The sequence below is a fragment of the Talpa europaea genome (assembly GCF_964194135.1).
Source record: "Talpa europaea genome assembly, chromosome: X".
NCBI lineage: Eukaryota > Metazoa > Chordata > Mammalia > Eulipotyphla > Talpidae > Talpa > Talpa europaea.
Window position 1 is genome coordinate 83,629,688 of NC_140081.1, and position 20,538 is coordinate 83,650,225.

General features: G+C 42.1%; 1 protein-coding gene across 1 annotated transcript in view; it reads right to left on the bottom strand.

The window, feature by feature from the left end:
* Positions 1–2,755: 2,755 nt before the first annotated feature.
* The window catches only part of GPC4 (glypican 4), a gene marked incomplete at its 3' end in the record, with an annotated part of 105,059 nt that continues 87,276 nt past the window's right edge, over positions 2,756–20,538 (bottom strand). Inside the window, exons 4-9 of the mRNA XM_084258082.1 lie at positions 11,474–11,639; positions 5,824–5,954; positions 5,570–5,737; positions 4,412–4,548; positions 3,070–3,245; positions 2,756–2,958 (exon numbers count right to left, since the gene is read on the bottom strand). Coding sequence (XP_084114208.1) covers positions 2,756–2,958; positions 3,070–3,245; positions 4,412–4,548; positions 5,570–5,737; positions 5,824–5,954; positions 11,474–11,639 — 981 coding nt within the window. The remainder of the gene's footprint in view (positions 2,959–3,069; positions 3,246–4,411; positions 4,549–5,569; positions 5,738–5,823; positions 5,955–11,473; positions 11,640–20,538) is intronic.

Below are 20,538 nucleotides of genomic sequence, written 5' to 3' on the forward strand. Positions count from 1 at the left end.
TGTGGCTCTGTAATCACAAATGATAAATTTTACTTCATGTGAACTGTTCAGTTTTTACCCTCAAACTAAAGTTTAAAAAGGCAAGTCAATTCTATGTGCTTTTTCTTTTATCAAAATAATAGTTGCTAATTACTGATGAGCTTTGAAATAAAATATAAACAGAAAAGTGAAAAATACTTTAAGGTACAGAATGGGAGAAATGTTTGAAAGAAAAATAATTTATAAATGACTTTATAAAACATAAAACCTTCATATGCCATTAACTGAGACTTTGGAAAAGTCAGGTCTCCCAACAAAGCCTTTATTCTACCCCATATTCTGAACTCTTAAGGTTTTAAAATATTCAACTTGCCTCTATTCTTGGGGTGGGGGGTGGTAAAGGGAGTGAGGGGGTGAGCCAGCCAGCTGGTTACAAGCCAAGAGTTATCCAGTCAGACCTGAATGGAAAAATCTATGATTTGTTTATTTCATAGTTCAAGTTCAAAAGCAAGAGACAATTTGAATAATAAAAGGGGAAAAAAATGCAAAGAAAGAAAACAAATCAGTAAGAGTCCAGAAGAACCTTCAAGAACATTTAATTTGGAAAATGTTATTGGTTTAAAGAACCTGACTGAAAGAAAACAGCTGGGCAGAGTTCAAGGTTTTAAATTAAAAACAATCTAACAAGGTCTATGGGGATAACTCTTTGAGCCACATTTTGGAGACCAGATTCATTTCTACCAAGTAAAAGTAATAGCAGTCTAAGCTAAAAAGGAAATTCCTCACAACTGAGGTAGTTACTAAGAATCAGCAGATTTTCCAAGTTCTCACAAGGCAGCTTAGCTACTTACAATCCATTTTTCCTCATACATTAATGGAGCGCCTCTTCAATTTTATGTCTTCTGTGATTAAAAAAAAAAACACTTATACACACCAACCAGAATATGCCTATTTTATTAACATCATGCTTTAATAAATAACTGGCTACTTCTAATAAAATTAAGCCTCTGTTTACAACAGCCCCCGATATTCCATTTTGACCGTTCTGTAGAATTTGGTGTAAAAAGTTGAATGAAATGTAGACCCTGAGCTATCAAGTAATTATGTTTCAATATAAAAATAGAGAATTACTCTTACAACTGAAGATTGAACAAGAACACAAACAACCTCTGTGGGTTTTGGCTTCTGTAGAATTAGTTGTGATTTTAATGGCTGTCTAAAGCAGGAAGAGACTTGCAGAAATTGATTCTGGAGACTCCTTTTCCAGTGATCTGGTACATTTTCGTGGTTTTATGAGCTGTCATTGGTAAGGATAAAGGGACCAGTTCGTAAGGGGCCAAGGCAGCTATTAGTCTTTGGCCTGGGATAGTGGACATGGCCTGTGCCAATTCCCTCAGGGGCTAGAGGGTCACCCCTATGAGGCAGTATCCTCAGCTCTACCTATGCCCAACTCCCTGCCCTCTCCCCCCCCAAAAAATCCCCAATAACACTTGAAAAAATCAGGATGGTGAGTTCTCCCCAAGTGGCCTAACTTATATCAGTTACTACAAGAACTTCACCTTTCTGGTCAGAGGGGTTTGGGTCAGAAAAAATAAGACCAGAATCTCTGCAAAAAACTGGGATTCAAAGCAAGTGCAAAAACACCTGCACAGACAAAAACTTTCCTCAGGTGTTGCCAGTTATTCCCTGAGCCCAGGCTGTACCCCAATTCTGGCCACCCCCCAGATAGCTCTCCCACTTATACAGTTGAGTTTGAGGTCCAGAATATAGTAACAAGGGGAACCAAATGAGATTGTGGGTCACTTGGTATCACCATTGGGGTATCCATCCAAAGAGTGTCAGTGTGGACAAGAAGACAAGCAGAAAGCGGCTTGCTAACTTGCCTGGAGTAACAGAAAGAAAAGAAAACCAAAACAAACCCCCAAAACCCACCCTCCCCAAACTAAGTGTGAATATATGGTAACTGGGACATCCTGAATACCCAATCTCTTCTAGGGGGTAGGGATCAACAATCTTCTAAGTGGGTTACACTTTAAATATAAGCGGGTTCAAGAAATGGACCTCCCTGTGATCTTAGTCTATGCAACCCAACTCGACCAAATGGGTAGTCTGCAGTCTCTTCCAGTCACCAGCTAGAAATGAAGTATAACCTTCTTGTATCGGTGCTTGAGTGCAAACTGACCAGCCCCCGTGCCTTCACATTCTGTCCTAACTTAACAATAATGATGAAACAGTCACCTCCGCTTCTCTCCAGATAAGGCAACTAAAACAGGGATAAATGGAAATTTTACTGCTTGTTGGGCTTTTTCTTTTAATAAGATAACATGATAAATAAAACCTGCTTCTGTACAGCTATTTAATATTTCAGAAATACGTACATATTACATGCCAAGAAAGGACCCTGGTTTGCTTTTAAGAAACAAGGTGACATCATAACTGAAGGAAAAAACCCACAAACAAAAAGGAAAAAAAAAACAACAATCGTGATAAAAACCACAAATGCACAGCTAGCTACAGCTCTGGCCCTACACTGTCAGCCACATTTAACAGGATTCTGGGGGCGCAGGAACTGACTTTATGGATAGTCTCCTTCCCCCCCCACTCCAAAACTGAATGAAAAAAGTCAAAATTTGTAAAACCGGTGGCCACATAGTAAAAACTGTACATCGTTGTCCATTCATTTAAAAAGCAAAGTCACTAGAATGGTATAAAAAATGATAACCGGCGCCTCTTTAACTTTCTGATGGTGAACACTTTCTCTCTCTAGGATGGAGAATTATCTCCACTCTCTCTGCACGGCCAGGAACAAGATGCAGAAGCCAGTCAGGAGGTAGGGCTGTGTCCCCGCCAGGGCAGCAGCGCTGCTGGCCTTCTCGTTGGCGTTCTTCCCCGCGTGGACCGTCGCGTTGTACTCGAACTCTGAGGGGCACTGCTGGTCCTCGCAGCCGCTGCCACTGCCTTCTCCGCTGCTTTCGTCACCTGTTTTTGAAAAAAAAGAAAAAGAACAAAAACGGGAGAGAGTTTGTTCCACTTGTTCTCGCTCCAAGGGCGCCGGGAGCAACGCGTGCTTGACGACCTCCCGGTACTTACTGATATCAAAGAAGTCCACGTCGTTGCCGTTGTACGCGTTCTTCATCTTACTGGTCATAACCCGAAGCGCCATGATCTGGCGAAGGATCACTACGTCTGGTTTGCTGGTGTCCACCTGGACCTCCGGATTATTGCCCTGGTTCGCTAATCCATTTCCAGTCACTGCAAACAGGTACCTGAGGGGAGAAAGGATGCTGACAGATGACCAGAGAAACAAAAGGCTGGAGTGGAGCAGCACAGACTTCTACCAGCCCAGAGGGCTGCTACTGAATACGGGAATCCAAATCCGAATCCATCAGCTGAAGTTTTTAAATGAAGGGCCATTGTTTTATATCCTTGTGAATATTCTGACAGGATAGGATTTCTGACAGGATAGGATTTCTCCCCTCAGGTGTGGTCACCATAACTCTCCTACCACCCAAGCACTGAGTCCTCCACCACAGTCCATGGTGCTCCCTCCTGTCTCACCCCTCCTCCTCTCCCTCTGCACGCCTCCAATCTATGGTCAGGGCCTCTCTGGTGGCACAAGGGGTCAAGACGCAATCTATGAAGCTATCCGCAGCCTCTGCAGCACAAGTTTGATCCCCGGCCAGGGAGCTACCCACAGGGCACAGCAGACCTCTCCTGACTCGCCCACTGCTCCCCTCAGCAGTATATTTCAGTCAATCTGCCTGTTCTGCTCCCTACTCTGTCTCTGGTGAATCCTCTCACCCCCCACACCTCTGGCCTGTGTCCCTTGTATGCATAAATAAATAAATCTTTAAAAAAAATAATCTACAGTCAGCAAATTTTTTCCTTTTCTAATGAATTTGATTGTCTTCTTTTTCTGGGTACATGTCTTGTTTCTCCAATTGGACGATGATGTTTTCTGGAAACTACCCCCGGTGCAGGTTAGTGGGTGACATGAAGTCTCCAAGACCGGGTGCTTATCTAAGGTACTGAGTTGCGCAGGGAAGGGACACAGAGCATCCTCAAATAAGGGCATGGGACTTCTTGAGAACTGGTGCTTTATGAGGCCAGGCCACTGCACCAAATACCACAGGTATGAGATAGTTGAAAACCAATGACATGATTGGTACGCTCATTCCCCAGGCTGCAGCCCTACTGCCAGAAGAGAACCAGTGCTATGAACTTCTGCCCCAAGGCTCTCTGCAAGTAGCTGGGTGCCACCTTTCCAAGACTCGCACAGCCAAGTCCATTCTGAAGACTGACTAGCAGTTGTCCCTGCGGCTGCTGTCTACCACGAATTGCTTCCTGAGGCCTTAACGAAGGAGATCTTCTCTGAGCGTTCCCCAGGCATGGAGGAAGGGAGAGATTGCACAGGTCATGAACCAAGGCTAACCTGCTCTTGCCCTTCCCATTCCAGCAGTCGTCCTCATTGCCATTCCCCGCAGCCATCCTCTCGTCGTTGCACACGTTGCTAGGAAGAGAGGACCAGAACTTTTTGGCCTGCTTCAGTTTCTCCTTGACGTCAGTAACCTAATTGAGAAGGAAAAAAAGACCTCTGTAGAACAACACAGCACACCACCTCATCAGTGTGCCTTTGGTCACGTCTAATCTCAAGTCTCCCAAGAGTGATGGGCAATTCATTCTCAGCTTTACACAGAAGAGAAAAATGCACATCAGGTTTATACTCAGAAGCACCAAATTACCCAAATGAATTCATGTGGCATGCCAACTCTGCAGGAGCTGCCCAGACCTTCTCCATGCCATCTCTCTTCATTCTGCCTTCCCTCTGAACTCCACCAGGTTTCATGGCCTGGAGACAGACGGGTAAGACCCCTTCTCTTCTCGAAAGTCTTTGTATTCATGATCAAGCTTCTTGAAGTTCTCTACTCCATGCCATGTGCCCATCACTGCTCTCCCAGCCCACTCAGCCCTCCCAATCCTCTGTGCGCCTGTGTTTGCAGCACGCTGTCTTGTGAGCAGTTGGTTGTACTGTCATCCTCCCGTCCTACCACAGATTCAGACATCAGTACATTAGCAGGCCCGGGGGTACCTGCTTCTCCCTCTTTGCTGGTTTTAGCCTTCGCATAACAGACATGTCATAAATATACAGTGAAACAAAGGCAGGCTTTGAGGTGAGACTTTTTAAAATTGTATTATTGCTTTTCTGAGGTAACATAGGTTTACAGCACTGTCCATGACACAGAAGTAATAAGATCACACCTCTTTAGATGGAAGTGACCACACCATGTCCACCTCCAAGACACGCACAGACCTTCACCTTAGTCCACAGCGCCCCCTCTCCCTTTTGCTGCCACCCCCCACACTGCCTCTATAAGCTAAGACTTTTTACATCGCATATTCAAGACTAGCTCTGAAACGTTCTGAGCTAGAAAATGAGAAAAGACAGATTTACTGACATCCACATGTACTTGGCTTGAAAAGCTGTACCTGGAACACCCCCATTTGTTAGCCTTCCAACTAAAAATGCCCTTGGAGCAAATGTTTTCAGTTCTTTGTCATTAAACACTGCCATTTCTGCCAAAGCGCTCACCAGTCGGTCCAAACTAGTGCCAGCCGCTGTGGTGGGGCGTTCCTCGGGGTGGTACGGTCTGAAGCGCGCGCTGAAGGCACTGAAGGTACTGAAGGCCGCACTTTCAGGGACAGACCGGGAAATCCGTCCAGCTGGGACAGGCTTGGGGGGTCCACAGCCCTGGAAAACCTGCATTGGAGCAAATGTGGTATGTTAGAAAGTCACATACTGGAGGGGCCCGGACACGCTCCTTTCCACTCTGCCGCCCTCGTTACCTTCTGAGACACCTGCACGCTGTTCTCCTGCATGTTCATGATAGCATCAGAAATCTTCACATCAATGGGGTCCATGACTGACTCGATGTTGAAAGGACCCTCTAGCCTCTCCGCCACCATAAGCATAGCATCTACCAGGGGGTGCAGGGAAGAAAAATACAGAAGAAGAAGTAAATCAATTGCTGGGGTGGCCAATCAGTCTAATTATTTCACTGGCCTGTTTTGTGTGTATGGTGGGGAAAGGGGAGAGAAGAAGGAACACACTGAAAGTAGCTACCATATAATTATTTAAAGAATTACTCATTTGGGCCTCCCTGGTGGCGCAGGCGGTTGAGCGCTGCACTGTGAAGCAGTCCGCAGCCTCTGCAGCGTGGGTTCGGCCGGCGAGAATCTCACATGGTGAAGCAAACATGTCGTGTCTCACCCGCTGCTCCCCTCAGCAGTGTATTTCTTCAGTCTGCCTGTTCTGTTCCCTGCTCTGTCTCTGGTGAATCCTCTCACCCTCCCGCATATCTGGCCTGTGCCCCGGTTCTTGTATAAAAATTAATAAATCTTTAAGAAAAAAGAATTATTTATTTATTGTAAGATTTTCATTAATTTTATTTATTTTGCATATAAGAACTGGGGTATAGTCCAGAGATGCAGGGGGTGAGAGGATTCACCAGAGACAGAGTGGGGAGCAGAACAGGCAGATTGACTGAAATGTACTGCTGAGCTGAGCAGCAGGTGAGACAGGAGAGGTCTGCTGTGCCATGTGGGTCATCTCCCTGGCCAGGGATCGAACTCAGGCCACCTTGCCCTTGCAGATGTAGCACTGAGACTTAACCCCTACGCCACCAGGGAGGCCCCAGTTACCACCTATTTCTATTTCACCAAATTGCAGTTAGTCACTGTGCAACCAAAAGGTTAAATGGTAGATGAACTCTTGATCCTACAGTTCCCCAGCAAGGAACCCTATCAAGAATCTTCTATTACACTGATTATTCTATTCCTCCCTTCATTATGTCAGTGCCGTCAATGCGAGGCCAGCTCACTCCCACCTGAAAAACCAAAGGCTGTAGGCAGAAGCCCATGCCAGCTCTCCCCCAAGGCTTCCTAGGGTCTTTTTCTCTCATGTCCAAGTTACAAGAGTCAAAAACATAAATCAGTTAAAATCCTGGCATGCCAATTCTTTTCTTTCATTTTTTAATGAAACCCTTTCAGATCCCCGAGTGCACAGTTGGAAAACACAAATGAAAGTGTTCCTGGGAATTCTAATGACTTTTCAAAGAATGAAATTGTGAAAAATGCAATTTTTGCATTAAGATTAAATTCCCATTTCAAATAAAAGGGCCTAGATTTACTTTTAAAGCAAAATACATACAACCCTCTTTTTACTTGCGGGAAAAGACAACATAAGACACAGAACACAGAACTATGTGTTCACAGCATGTCTTCAGAGATCACTCTCTCTCTGCAAGTTACCTGTAGATTCTGGAGGCGTCTAGAATTATTCAGCACATACCACATCTCTTTAACAAAATATGTTGTGTTTGCTTTCTTGTCATACATATCTGTTGTGATTGTTAAGATTTAGTACTTTTAACTGAAACTTACAGTGCAAAATCAGAAGAAATGGGAAATGCACTCTCCAAATGAGATAAAGGATGCTTCAGTAATGACAGGCAGTGAGTCTTTAAACTCGTTTTTCCCCTTTTACAATTGAGGGCTTAAAGCATGACAGGAAAAGGATAGTAGGATCCCAGTCTTCGGGGTAGTCCCAGGAGAACTACTAGAAAGATCTCATTTCCAGAAGAGTCTATCTTCTGCTCAAAGAATACTCCAGGCCCCAGCTGAACTTCTACCTAAGCTTTCTAGGGGGAAGGCTGTGTTTAAACATCAGCATATCAATGAAACCAAATTTGGTCAACCTTTCACCTTCAACCTAGAACAAATGCAACGCAACATTTAAAAGCACGAGGTCATTTCTCTAAACTAGAATTCCGATGTCACAAACCACAAATAGATTTCCGTGCAATGCATTTTTTTTTAAAGTAATAACAAATGAAGTTTCAGATGGCATTGTGGCAAGCGCCAGTAAGTAACGCTTCCAACCTCTAAGTAAAGGCTGCCAGCATGAATATGCCATTGTACTAGAGGAGAGAAAAAATGCTTTTGATGTGCTAGCAAAAGGAGACTTTTGTAAACAAGTGGAGCACAACTTGAATGTGTTCATCACTGTCAAAGCATCACGGCCGCCATGTACAGAAAGCACATTCCTTCATCGCCTAGAAGAAGTCGCTGGCTCCAAATAAAAATATTATGAATAGACAGATAATCAACATCCAAAATGCAGAGGTTTAGACCGGGGCGGGGGAGCACACTTTGTAGCTCCGAATTCCCCTAGTGGTGAGGAAAGGCCAGATCACTCGTGTGTTTGTGAAAGACTGAAAGGAAACATAAGCCCCAATTCTTCTGGCTGTTTGGCGTCTTTGTAAACTCTGAGCCGGCCTGCCATACACAAGGGCCTGGGAATGGAGAGTGAAGCCGGGCCTTTGTTGGGGCCGGTGCCATGGCGTTGCCTGTCGTGCTGCTGAAGAATGTGAATGAGGATGCATTCTGCCTGGAGCCTGAGGCTCAGGAGCCAAAGCTGCCTGTAACCCAGGGGGAGTCCTGATTGGCCACACTCGGCCTCTTCCTGCAGTGGTCCACTGGGTTAGATACCCCACTAGAAAGCCAAAGACTGTCAATCGGGTCTGGTGTTTTGACTTTACCTCTGGTTGATCTTGGTCAGCCGGATACCTGGCCGGCTCCTACCTCCTGCCGGGACCTGGCTGTTATCCCACCAGTAAGCCCAACACCCCACATTAAATTCCTGCTGGCAGCAACATGTGACACTACTAAGGTTGGCTGTGAGTCAAATGGATGTTAACACAACGACACTATGTGATGGTGAACAATTTGCACCTAAGTAGAATTCATGATGCTCCAGAAATTGTTCCATAAAGTGGTCACTATGTTTTATGTTTCCAAACTTAAGGTTCCATATTGACCAGGTCCAATGTATTTCAACTATGTGCAACCATGTGATAAAGGTTGACAAGACTTGAACATGCAGCTAAAGAGAGGACAGGGCAGGCATGGCAGCAAGAAGGCAGATTAGCCTCTTAAAGGGTCTAGTTCAACTGCAGGATTTCAGTGTTCAGGTTTCTGGCACTGAGTTGTGTCCTGCCCCAATAATGCATCCCCTTGTCACTAGGGAAAATGATTCCTTTTGCGCTGTGCTGGCTGATAATCAGAAACACACATCTTCAGTTTCACGACCCGACTGGAAAAACAAAAGGCAGTTTCCCGACTTAACCCCAAGATCTGATTTAAAGAAATGGGGGGAGAAGCCCTTGACCATTCATTAACAGCAGTCAGTTAAAGGGGAAGGAAAAATTCCTTGCAAAGAAGAAAGAAAACTCACTGCAGAGGCATGTAAATTGGGATTGGATTCTACAAACACAGAGCAAATTAATTAAACCCTTGTGAGAATTCATGAAACAGCACTGGAGATTAACAATGTCCATTACTCTTGGCCTTTTCTATTAGCTTATTAGAAATAAGAATATAATACCCATTAAAAATGAAGTTCAGATACAATTATATCCCTACAAAAATATCACTTAGAACAACAGAGGAAAACTGATTCAGAAATCCTATCAACTTACATTTGGGTTCAATTTTATTTCTTGAAAGAAAACAAATGCAATTCTGAAAACATACAACAATGACAGCAACTTAAAGTCCTGCTTGTCTTAGAGTAGCCGGTTGAAAACATTCATTAAAAGCAAGTTGTAGTTTGGTTTTTGATTTGATATGGACCCGCAAACTCTTGCAAAAATATGTAGACGAATTTGTATTTTAATACTAGGATATGAGGACATTAGTTACAGCTTCTGCCGGACATGTTAGAATATTACAGCACAAGGGACATGCCCCCCTGTACTTGATTCCTTCTGTTTGTAGAAAAGTTAGCAACACTAGACCATTTTCTGTATTGCATGGCAAATTCTCCTCCTCTGCTCAGAGAACTAGCACATTAGAGGTTATAGGGGAAAGGCCAACTAACTTTAAAAAAAAAAAAAAAGCATTTATCCAAAGCAAACTGCAAACTTGACATCTGGGTGTGGGGGTGGTAATGGGATTAAAAAAAGAAAAAAGTCAACTTTTAGATCTGGAAATGCCATCAGCTTTTATTTTCATGGGAAATATTTTAATGCAACAGTTTCTCCCATGGCTTCTCTCTGGGCACGATGTGCCATGCGTGTGTCTTTGCTGCTTGTATGCCTTTCCTTTCATGTGATTCTGGTTTTCTGTGTGTAAAAGATTTCTTCAGGTCTTCTAGCTTTGAGCTAGTTAGGCTACAATTGTGCTGAAGTGCTTAATATTCACTTTTTTTTTCTTCCTGGGTCTGTGTTCTCAACAATCTATTGGAGCCAATTTATTGATGCACTTTCAAACAGTTAATATGGTAATTAGTTCTCCAGCAGACTAAAAAGCATTCACCAACTCCAATTCCGACCCCCCCCAAAAAAAAAAAACCAAGCAAGCAAATTACATACATGTTCCCATGAAAAATGGACTAATATGTGAAAAATCGGTATTTATAAAGCACTCTAACTCTGCAATTATACAAGGGTGACAGGGGAAGGGAATGGGCATCAGAGTTTGTTGCGGCCTGTTGGAGAGAGAGAGAGAGAGAGAGAGAGAGAGAGTGTGTGTGAGTGAGTGTGTGTGTGTGAGTGTGTGTGTGTGTGACCCCGCTAGCGCTCAGCACGAGGATCAGGGATTCTGGTCACTGATGTTCGGGACTAATACACATAAATACACATACTAAGAAGGTATCGAGGGAGCTGCTGACTGACAGGGCACTGAAATTATCCTTAATGTATCCTTTTCTCCAAACCCTAACAGAAACTGGCCACTCCCCTTACATTGCTGTCTGGGTTCCAGGAATGGTTTCCAGGTAGAAGGTTTATGGGGGGACACTTACCTCTAAAATAATTAGGGCAAAAGACCTTCCACTGTGACCAGCAGTGTATTATTAATTGTATTATTAAGTCCTCTATAGAAACAGAACCCCTACATTTCCACAATCCAATTTAACCTGATCCAAACATCCTATGGGTATCTGACCAGTTTGCAGATGATCCAGTTGTAGTGTAACAGATATTAACATTTTATTTTTTTAAACTATTTATTTACTTATTTTTTTAAAGATTTATTTATTTATTTATACAAGTACTGGGTACAGTTAGAAGCATGGGAGGGTGAGAGAATTCACCAGAGCCAGAGCTGGGAGCAGAATCAAAGTACACTGCTGAGGGGAGCAGCGGGCGGCAGGAGAGGTCCTCGCGCCATGTGGCCTCCTCCAGTGGCCGGGTGAAAAATATCAAAGTCACTTCCTTGTTATTGAATTTAGTAATCACACTCTAATGTCTTCAGAAATACCAGCATTAGCTCAAGTGAACATTTACTGGTCAAATGGGCTGGACTTTGAGCACAGTTAAGACTCTGGCAAACATTAAACAACGAAAAGAAATTTCAGAACTGACTATCACAACTTTCCTTGTGGTGGGAAACCAAGTTCTCTCCTGCAAGACAAACACATGAATGGCTTGCTCACCTATGAAGTTGTTCCACTCAATATCCAGGTCCCCTTGGTTGGCCAAACAGCCTCTCATGATGTTTGAGCAGTAGTTGTAACAAGGCTTCACAGTCACGAGGCCCTGGCAGTGAGAGCAGTAGATCATCTTCAACAGGGCATGGGTACACTCGGCTGTGGGAGTTACCTAATTTGGGAAAAGAAGAAAAAAAGACAATGGTGGAGCACAGGAAAACACAGAAATCAAAGGCTATTCACTGTTATAAGAAATGGAAAAACACAAGGAAATGGAAAGATATTCCATACAGGTAGATCAGAAGAATTAACATCGTTAAAATGGCCATCCTACTCATAGCTATATGCGGACATCATGTAATCCCTATCAAAGTTTCAGTATCATTCTTTGAAGAAATAGAGCAAACGTTATTAAAATTTATATGGAATGAGAAAAAGACCTCAAATAGCCAAAGCAATCTTAACAAAAAAATAGAAGAGAGGAGGTATCACACTCCCCCAAACTGCAATATACACTAGAAGATAGAAGAGTATAGTAATCAAAAGAGTATGTATGGTATTGGCATAAAAATAGATACACAGACCAATGGAATAGAATTGAGAGCTCACAAATAAACCCTCATTTATATGAACAGCTAATCTATGATAAAGGAGTGAAAGGTATACAATGGAAAAAGGAAGGTCTCTTCAACAAATGTTGAGGGAAAAACTGGTCAGTCACATGAAAAAGAATGAAACAAAACCACTACCTCTCACAATACATAAAAACTAACTCAACATGAATTAAACACTTGCATGTAAGACCAGAAACAATAAAATACATAGAAAAAAACAGGCAAAACACTCCATGAGTAGGGCTTCGGGGATGTCACAGGGAATTTGTCTCCAACATCAAGGAAAATAAAAGCAAAATAAATGAACGGCACTACATCAAACAAGAAAGCATCTATACCTTGGAAGAAACTATCATTATGGCAAAGACAATGAATTGAATGGGAGAAACTATTTGCATATCAAATCTGACAAGGGACTAATATTCAATATGTACAAATAACTCATACAATGCAACAAAGAGAGAACAAATAGCCCAATCCAAAAAAAGGGGGGGCAGAAAAGCTGAATGTACACTTCTCCAACAAAACCATAAACATGGTCAACAGGTACATGAGAAAATGTTCAACATCACTTATTGGGAAATGCAAATCAAAACCAGAGTGAGATACCACCTTATTACAGTGAGAATGGCCCATATCAAAAAAACTACAAACTAAGGTTTTCATTAGTGTGGAGAGAAAAGGAACCTTCACACGCTATTGGGGGAAATGTAGACTGGTCCAGTTTCTATGGAAAACAGTATGGAAGTTCCTTGAAACATCAAAAATAGAGCTACTACATGATCCAAAAATTCTACTCCTAGGTATCTATAATACATGAAGAATGCAAAACCACTAATTCAAAGGGATATCTGCATTCCTTTGTTCATTGCAGCCACGTTTACAATAGCCTAGTTATGGGAACAACCTATGTGCCTATAGAAAGAGCAGTGGATTGAGAAGACCTGGTATATATACACAACATAGTATTACTCAGCTATTAAAAAAAAAGGTGAACGCTTGCCATTTATGACAGCATGAATGAAAAGTCGAGGGAATTATGCTAAGTAAAACAGTCAAAAGGAGAAACACAAATACTGTACTTCACTCACATGTGCAATACAGAGAAACAAAACAAAGGAACTGACAAAACTAAACCAATATAAATCCTAGACCTGAGTGCAGAATCAAGGCTATCAGTGGGTGAGATAGGACAGAGGTGGAAACAAGAGTGGGAGGGGGCCCAGTGGCCAAGGGTAAAGGACTGTGGGTGCTTAGATGGTGGGGGTACAGTGGCAGAATACAACTGAGGAGGTGTGAATCCACTCCCCTAAACCATATCCACTACTGTAAACCAATGTTACATCAGTAAAAAATAAAAATACGAATAAAATACAATTAGGAACAACCTTTATTTTCCAAATAAGGGGGGAGAATTACGACTATCAAGTTGACAATGAAGGCTTGGCCATAAAACTGAACAGAGCTGTTGTCATGGATCAAATTTAGTACAGCTGGCCTGCTTCCTGAAGCTATCGCTGGCTTAAGATTAGATAAAGGGCAGGTGTGTGCTGGAAAGAAGGGAGGGATGAACTCTGAATTGCCTTGAACAACAGCACTGAGTATACCTCCCACCCTACAAACTCCCATTCGCCTCCCTTCCTACCCCCCACTCATTTTAAATGGTTCAATTATATGTATGGCCTTTTACAAAGAAATTTTCAGAATTAGCTGTGAGGCAAATTCATAGAGGCTTGGTTCACCTTCCCACCACACACACGGTATTACCTCTACCATCACTGTGTTTGTCTTGCCAGATACAAGCACCTTTTCAACCACATTGACTCTTAGGGCTGCCCTTTAGACCTTAATCCAACCCCCAAAATCAAGATTTAGAAGGACACCCAGTGCATACTCCATTCTGTGCTAGTAGCTATGCACAAGGCAATATTAATGGTATGGTGAAGAATAGATGTGGGCTTTTTGTAGTAAATTTAATATAGAATATACAACATATATTCTCAACAATCAACTCCTGAAATATATGCTACTATAATGCCATGTTACTTCAATAAAAAGGGGAAAATTTAATGTACTCTACAGGGAAGAATGAGTAAATTTTAACTTAGGGTTATATGAAGGCCTTCCAAGGCTTGGGAGCAGTAAAGCATGGTGTTCAAGGACCGGTTTATGGAAGAGGTGAGACTTTGGCGCAATTTTAAACAAAGTATTGGATTTAAGTAGTCACAAGAAAACATGCAGTAAGGGAAAATGCAAAGCAAAAAGCTATAAGACAATGTACCCAAGCATAAGCTGTCCTCTTAGTGTGGGGTGGGGGATTTGAAGGGCCTGAACACCAGGAAAGAACTAAGACACCATATAGTAGGACACAGGGTTATCAAAAACTAACAAGGAAGGGAAGCAACAAGAATGAAAGCTGTTTAGAAGTCAAAGCGGACTAGATGTCTCATCTGTAGAGAAACGTGGCTGAGTCTCATCTTTCTAGTTCTATAAGGAGAAACTGTCTTGGCCACAGAAAAGCTGGCTCCATCCTGTCACTCATTTTCACCAATGTTTGCAAGGGACCATGGCTTGGTATCACATGCTGCACAACCCACATCCTGCCCCCCCCTTCTGAAGTTAGTATCAGAGGATGCATGCATTCTTTATCAGTATCAGCCAGTTTTGCAAACACAGGCTTTTGAAAGCAGATACCACCACAAGGACAGATGCAGGGATGCAGAGCAGAGTACTTCACCTGCTCTGGACTGTTACTTGGGATACCACTTATCGCAGTCCCATTAGGAACAGGGAGGGGGGGTTAGCACAATCAGGAGAAAAACTTTAACTGCTAGGATCCTATGTATTGCACGCGCGTGTGCGCGCGCGCACACACACACACACACACACACACACACTCTCTCTCTCTCTCGCTCTCTCTCTCTCTCTCTCACCCCAAACAGAACTCTTGCCTAAATTATCACAAAAGTGTGATAATTGTATACTCAAGTTAACATTCCCTATGAAGAATCATGATTTTTTTCACAGTTCAACCAGTCCCAAATGTTTTCCTAGGACCTAAATTAGTCCTTTTAACTCTGCATTCATATTCAGTAAATCTTGGCTAGCCAATACCTTGCAGGAATGTCCATTCTGGCTAGTCAGAAGTACTTTTCTTTCAAGTAGCAGATGGTTACAAATTTCACACTGGTCCCTCCCTCATTATGAGCAAAGAGGCCTGGACAGGAGAATCCTAGGGTCACAGAAATCTTCAGAGTTGGAAAGGGCCTTGGAGAACAATGAATCTAGTTCTCACTTTAAGAGATAACAAACTCAAAACCAAAAAGATTAGTGCAGTTGCTGACAGTCACACTGCTACTTTTGATTTAAGAAGTATCTACATTTGACTTAAGTATCGTACCTCTTCCAACATTTGTCATGAACAGCTTTCCCAGATATATCATGTCATCCTGCCTTCTTAAAAAGAAGATATAAAGCTCTTATCTTAAGTACTGGTTGTTTCTTAATTTTAGTTAGGTTCTACAAAGGTGAGATGGCTAACTGGCTGGATTTTAGAGAGGTAATGAGTTATGTAAATGTCTACGAAAAACCATAGAAGAGTACTTGGCATTTGTGGAATATTATGCTTAAGAGGAAACAATGCCTTAGAGTAACAAGAAATGTAGAAAGTTAAAGTGTCAATAAATAGTTACTGAGTGCCCACTATACCAGGGAATACTCTGGACTGTATTTATGATAAGGTATCAAGGCAAGTAGGAATTTGTGTTAGAATATGAACCCTGTCCTAGAAAACACAAATAATTTCCAAATGGCACAGGGCCTTTAGGAAATAAACAAAAAATTTAAATTTAACAGTTATATTCAAGAAACATTCTTTTTCAAATAATGTCCTTTCCTTCTCCTTTTCTCTTTTAATTCTAGGAAGTGGTCTGCTAGATTCTTAGTTCAATTGCAAGTTAAACCATGGATGCTTCCAGTCCCAAATCACTTATTTCCAGCCCCCAAAACTACTTATTTAGTTAAGTGGATTTACTATGAGACCCAAGACCAAGGGGTAGATCATGCCACACGGGGACCCAAGGTCTTCCTTTAATCCTCAGTCATGTGTTGATTCTTTAGAGCACGACATGCCACTGAAAATGATCTGCTTGCTCCTTTGGGTCATACCTCTTGACTAATATATTTGATAAGCTTTCAGAAGAATCTGTTGAGCCCAGAGGTCAGTGGCTTACAGAATCCTTTGGGCTGGGGTAGGTGTGGGAGTATGGGTTATGTCTGCTTTTGTAAGTCACATTTTCCAGACCTCTCTTAGGGATTAAATAGTTACTTCTCAAAATGATATCTAGGAAAAGAAAAACTGTATTTTTCCTGCTGAACCACTAACACAAACAATGGCTTACGGCATCAGAGAGAATATGCTTATTTCATTTCTATGGTTTCATTCATGTGAAGGTCTTTATGTCAAGATTCAAGAGAAAAATATTCTGTTCTATTTCAAAATTATTTGTCTACTCTTATAGGTAGCTATTATATGATTCTGTTTACTTATATGATATAGAGAACTTATTATGGCCAATGCTCTGTTCTAAGTACTTTACATGCATCTATTCATTTGTGTCTCAATATACTCCTATATGAGTATGACCATCTCGTGTCACAGATGAGGAAGCAGAGGTCAGAAAAGATTAAGGGACTCACATGAGGTCTTTCAGTAAATGGCAGAGACACAATTTGAACCCGAGCAGGTCACTTCTAGAAAAGATACATTCGACTTCCTTGATATGTATCTGAATGGCTTCTTCTGAGTGACAGACTGTAGAAACTGGGAGTAGCTATACACAGGACTGCCCCTACTCCACCGCTCTCATACCCAGCGCAGGACACTCACTTGGGAGTGAACATAGCTACTGGAATGGATTTTTTTAAGTGAAAATTTGCATTTATTGACCAAATGAATCAGTATTTATATTGGGTGGCAAGTTAGGATGCAAATGTTCTACACAGAGCAATATTTGACCATTCACTTGGCTGAGATGATATATTGTTTAATAAACACCACTGACTTATTCAGCCAATGCAATATCCTCAGAACATTTCAAGATGTTGTAGGGGTGAAAAAAAAATATATAGATGACTCATTGGCCCCTACTCACAAACCATTGAAAGGCTCAAGCAAATGTTGCTGGCCATGGAGAGAAAAGGGTTCATTTGAACAAAACCAAAGACAATGTCTATTTTCACCAACATTATAGCATTTTGAAAGAATTGCAGCTAAATGTAGAGATGGTCAATTTCTACTAGAAACCTGAACATTATATAAGAAAATGGTTTTGACATTACTTATGTAGGAATGAGCTGGTTTTTTTTTTTTTTTTTAACTGTTTGGGGGCAATATGACAGAAGGGAACATTATTGTGGTCATACTTGTATATTAAGTCTTGGCTGAGATGTTATTGACCCACAGTTAAGACCAAGCTGAGTTATTGACCCACAGTGACAACATAGTAATAGCCCATTTCCCAGTCTAATTCTAGGAGCGATGCTGTAGAACTGAGATTTTAGGAGCCAGTCTATGTTTCATATATGTAAAAATCCCTTTGGGTGCCTCCCTGGTGGCTCAGGGGGTTAAGACGCAACCTATGAAGCTATCCACAGCCCCTGCAGCACGAGTTTGATCCCCAGCCAGGAAGCTACCCACATGGCACAGCAGACCTCTCCTGTCTCGCCCGCTACTCCCCTCAGCAGTATATTTCAGTCAGTCTGCCTGTTCTGTTCCCCACTGTCTCTGGTGAATCCTCTCCCCCCCACCCCACACCTCTGGCCTGTACCCCATTTCTTATATGCATAAATAGAGATTTTTTAAAAATCCCTTTTAAATTATTAAAATGCTGGTAAAAATACTCATCCTGGCCTTCCTCAGGATATATATTTAACATGACATCTGCACGCCATGTCTGCTATTAAAAGCCTTTCCAGAAAGTTCCCTTCTTTGCAAAGACTATTTTTTAATATAGATTGAGACTTTCTATCAAATAAACCTGCATTTTCCACACACCACATTAAAAACTACTGCAAGCAGCCCCCCAAATGAAAAATGCTGGGTTTCATTTCAGTAATTCAGAATGAGCCTTGAGCCACATTGCACAGTGATGGCAGTCAACACGCTGTGCTGAAGTTAAAAACACATTTCCTTCCGTTTATTCCAGCTCCTAACATACATTCGCTGCAACATTTTTTTCTGCACAGCCAGTCATACCAAACAAACAGAGAAGGTCTAGATTTTATCGGTTGCTTGGTAACATAAGCACCCAATAAAAATAACAGGAAATATTTCCCCAAATTATGGTAAAAGAAAGAGATAGGGAACCCAAACATGGCGTGAGATGTGATGAGTTTATTCAACAAAACTAACTGGTTTTGAATTCAGTGCACACACATATACTCGCAAAGAAGGCAGGATGAGAAATTCTTAGCTATTTTCCTGGTACTAGAATTTTTAAAACATGACAAAATCTATGGGATGAGCTAAGATTTGTTCGGGAACAGTTGTAGATACATTATAGACAAAGTATGAAATCACATAAATACTTGAACGCATGTCTTGCTTTAAATTATTAGACTCAGCTCTAAGTCTGACTCAATCACAAGGCAGCCCTATCAGCATTAGATTGTTACAGGCTAGACCCACAATTCGTAAATCGAAGCATCGTTGTCTTAACCGCCTTGTGCACGTAAGCACTTGTGCATGGAGGGCTCTACTTTTTCTTGAGATCATGTGATCTCCTTTGATTCAGTGCTTGGCACTCCCCACACTCCCACCATCCCATCTCCACTGCCACTACAGCGGGTCATTGTATTCCCAGTCTTTTCAGTTTGTGGGGGTAAAACAATATTAAAGGTTGAATTAATATCTAAACTTTGTTTCTTGTAAAGTTTTTGCACTGACCCCTGGAAAACTTTACACTTCCAGTGACTGTGGGAGATGGCGAAATAGTTTGTGTCACCCTCTTGTAAGCTCTGGGGCCTGTGAATCAACACAAATGGGGAGGGGGAGCCATAGATGTTGTTTTCAAGCAAGACAGTCATTTAGACATCACAATGGTGAGGCACGGATTTCTAATTATAGCCCCTGTAGTTTGGGGTGGGGGTGTAGACATAGTCCCATTATGTCAGTGTTAATTGAAACCATGAGAGTGCAACTCTCTTTGGCATAGGAGCTATTAATTTTCATGGTGCATGTAACCACTTGTGCATTTTTGAAAGACCACAACAGACTTCACCCTTCCAGGCAAAACTGCTGCCACAAAAGCAGGTAAATAAGAAATGTATCATGAACCATGACAAGTAAAGATGGAATAAGTAATACAAAGATGTGTAGCACCAGGGTATTCTGGAACCATCTGTTACTAATTAAAGGACTTTTCTGAAGTTGGAATGGTGAAACTCAACAGAGTGTGCTGAGATCGGTGCATGTTTGGGCCCAGAAAAACTGAAGCAAGGCTAAGAACTGACTTGCTCCTGAAGTTAAGCCTCCTGGTGCTATAGCCTTTTCACGGCTTACTGCTCACCAGTCACTTAGTGCTTGGCTGACGGCTTAGTGCGCACCGGTCAGTTCAAGTTGTAACTGCAACCTTTGTTGCATAAGTGAACAGGGAAAGCAGGGCACCCACCCAAGAATGAGGAATGGTTCAAGGAGGGGAAAGGTCCCAGGTGAGCTCCAGTGTAAATAACTTGATCTGGATTAACTATGCATTGTTCAGGGATGCTGACAGGAGCATCTCCAAAGTTACTAATGGCTGCACAGTTGGCAGGAGTTCAGGAACCAGACTATTCCTTTAATTATAACCATCATCTTCCCCACTTGCTCCCACCCCACCCTCCTGTGTCCCCACAAACTTTTGCAATTTACAATGAAAATATCAGGAGGAAAGGAGAAAGCCAAAACATGCTGGAAAGAATTGTTTCCTGACAGTTTATGGTGGGGAGATGAGCCGGAGAGCAAACGAAAGTGTAGTAATGAAATGCATCCAATCAACTCATGCTTCTACCACCCAGTTCTAATATGCAGTAGCCTGTAAGCACCACTTTTATATAACACAATTCTTTAGAACATTTCTCTTCACTCTGGTGAATGGAAGTTTCCTCGCTAACTAGAGGGACCATGTGTAGTCCTGGCTGCTTATCATGAATGAGTATCAAATGTTTCCTGTGTATGATTGTTGATCAGTGCCTCGGTTTATACAATAAGTATCTCAATTTGGAAAATAAAAGATATGCCACCTTCACTCTAAATGAACTCTGATAAGCACTTAGGTCACTCTTTATCACTGCTCTTGAGTTTTGATGTCAGTGACTCCTCCACTCTGCTAAACAACCCACGTGGAGGCTGCTGTCCTTGTGTCTCTAGACTGTTCAGCAGGAGAATAAAATTTGGCTTTACCTTTGGGGGTTTAAAGG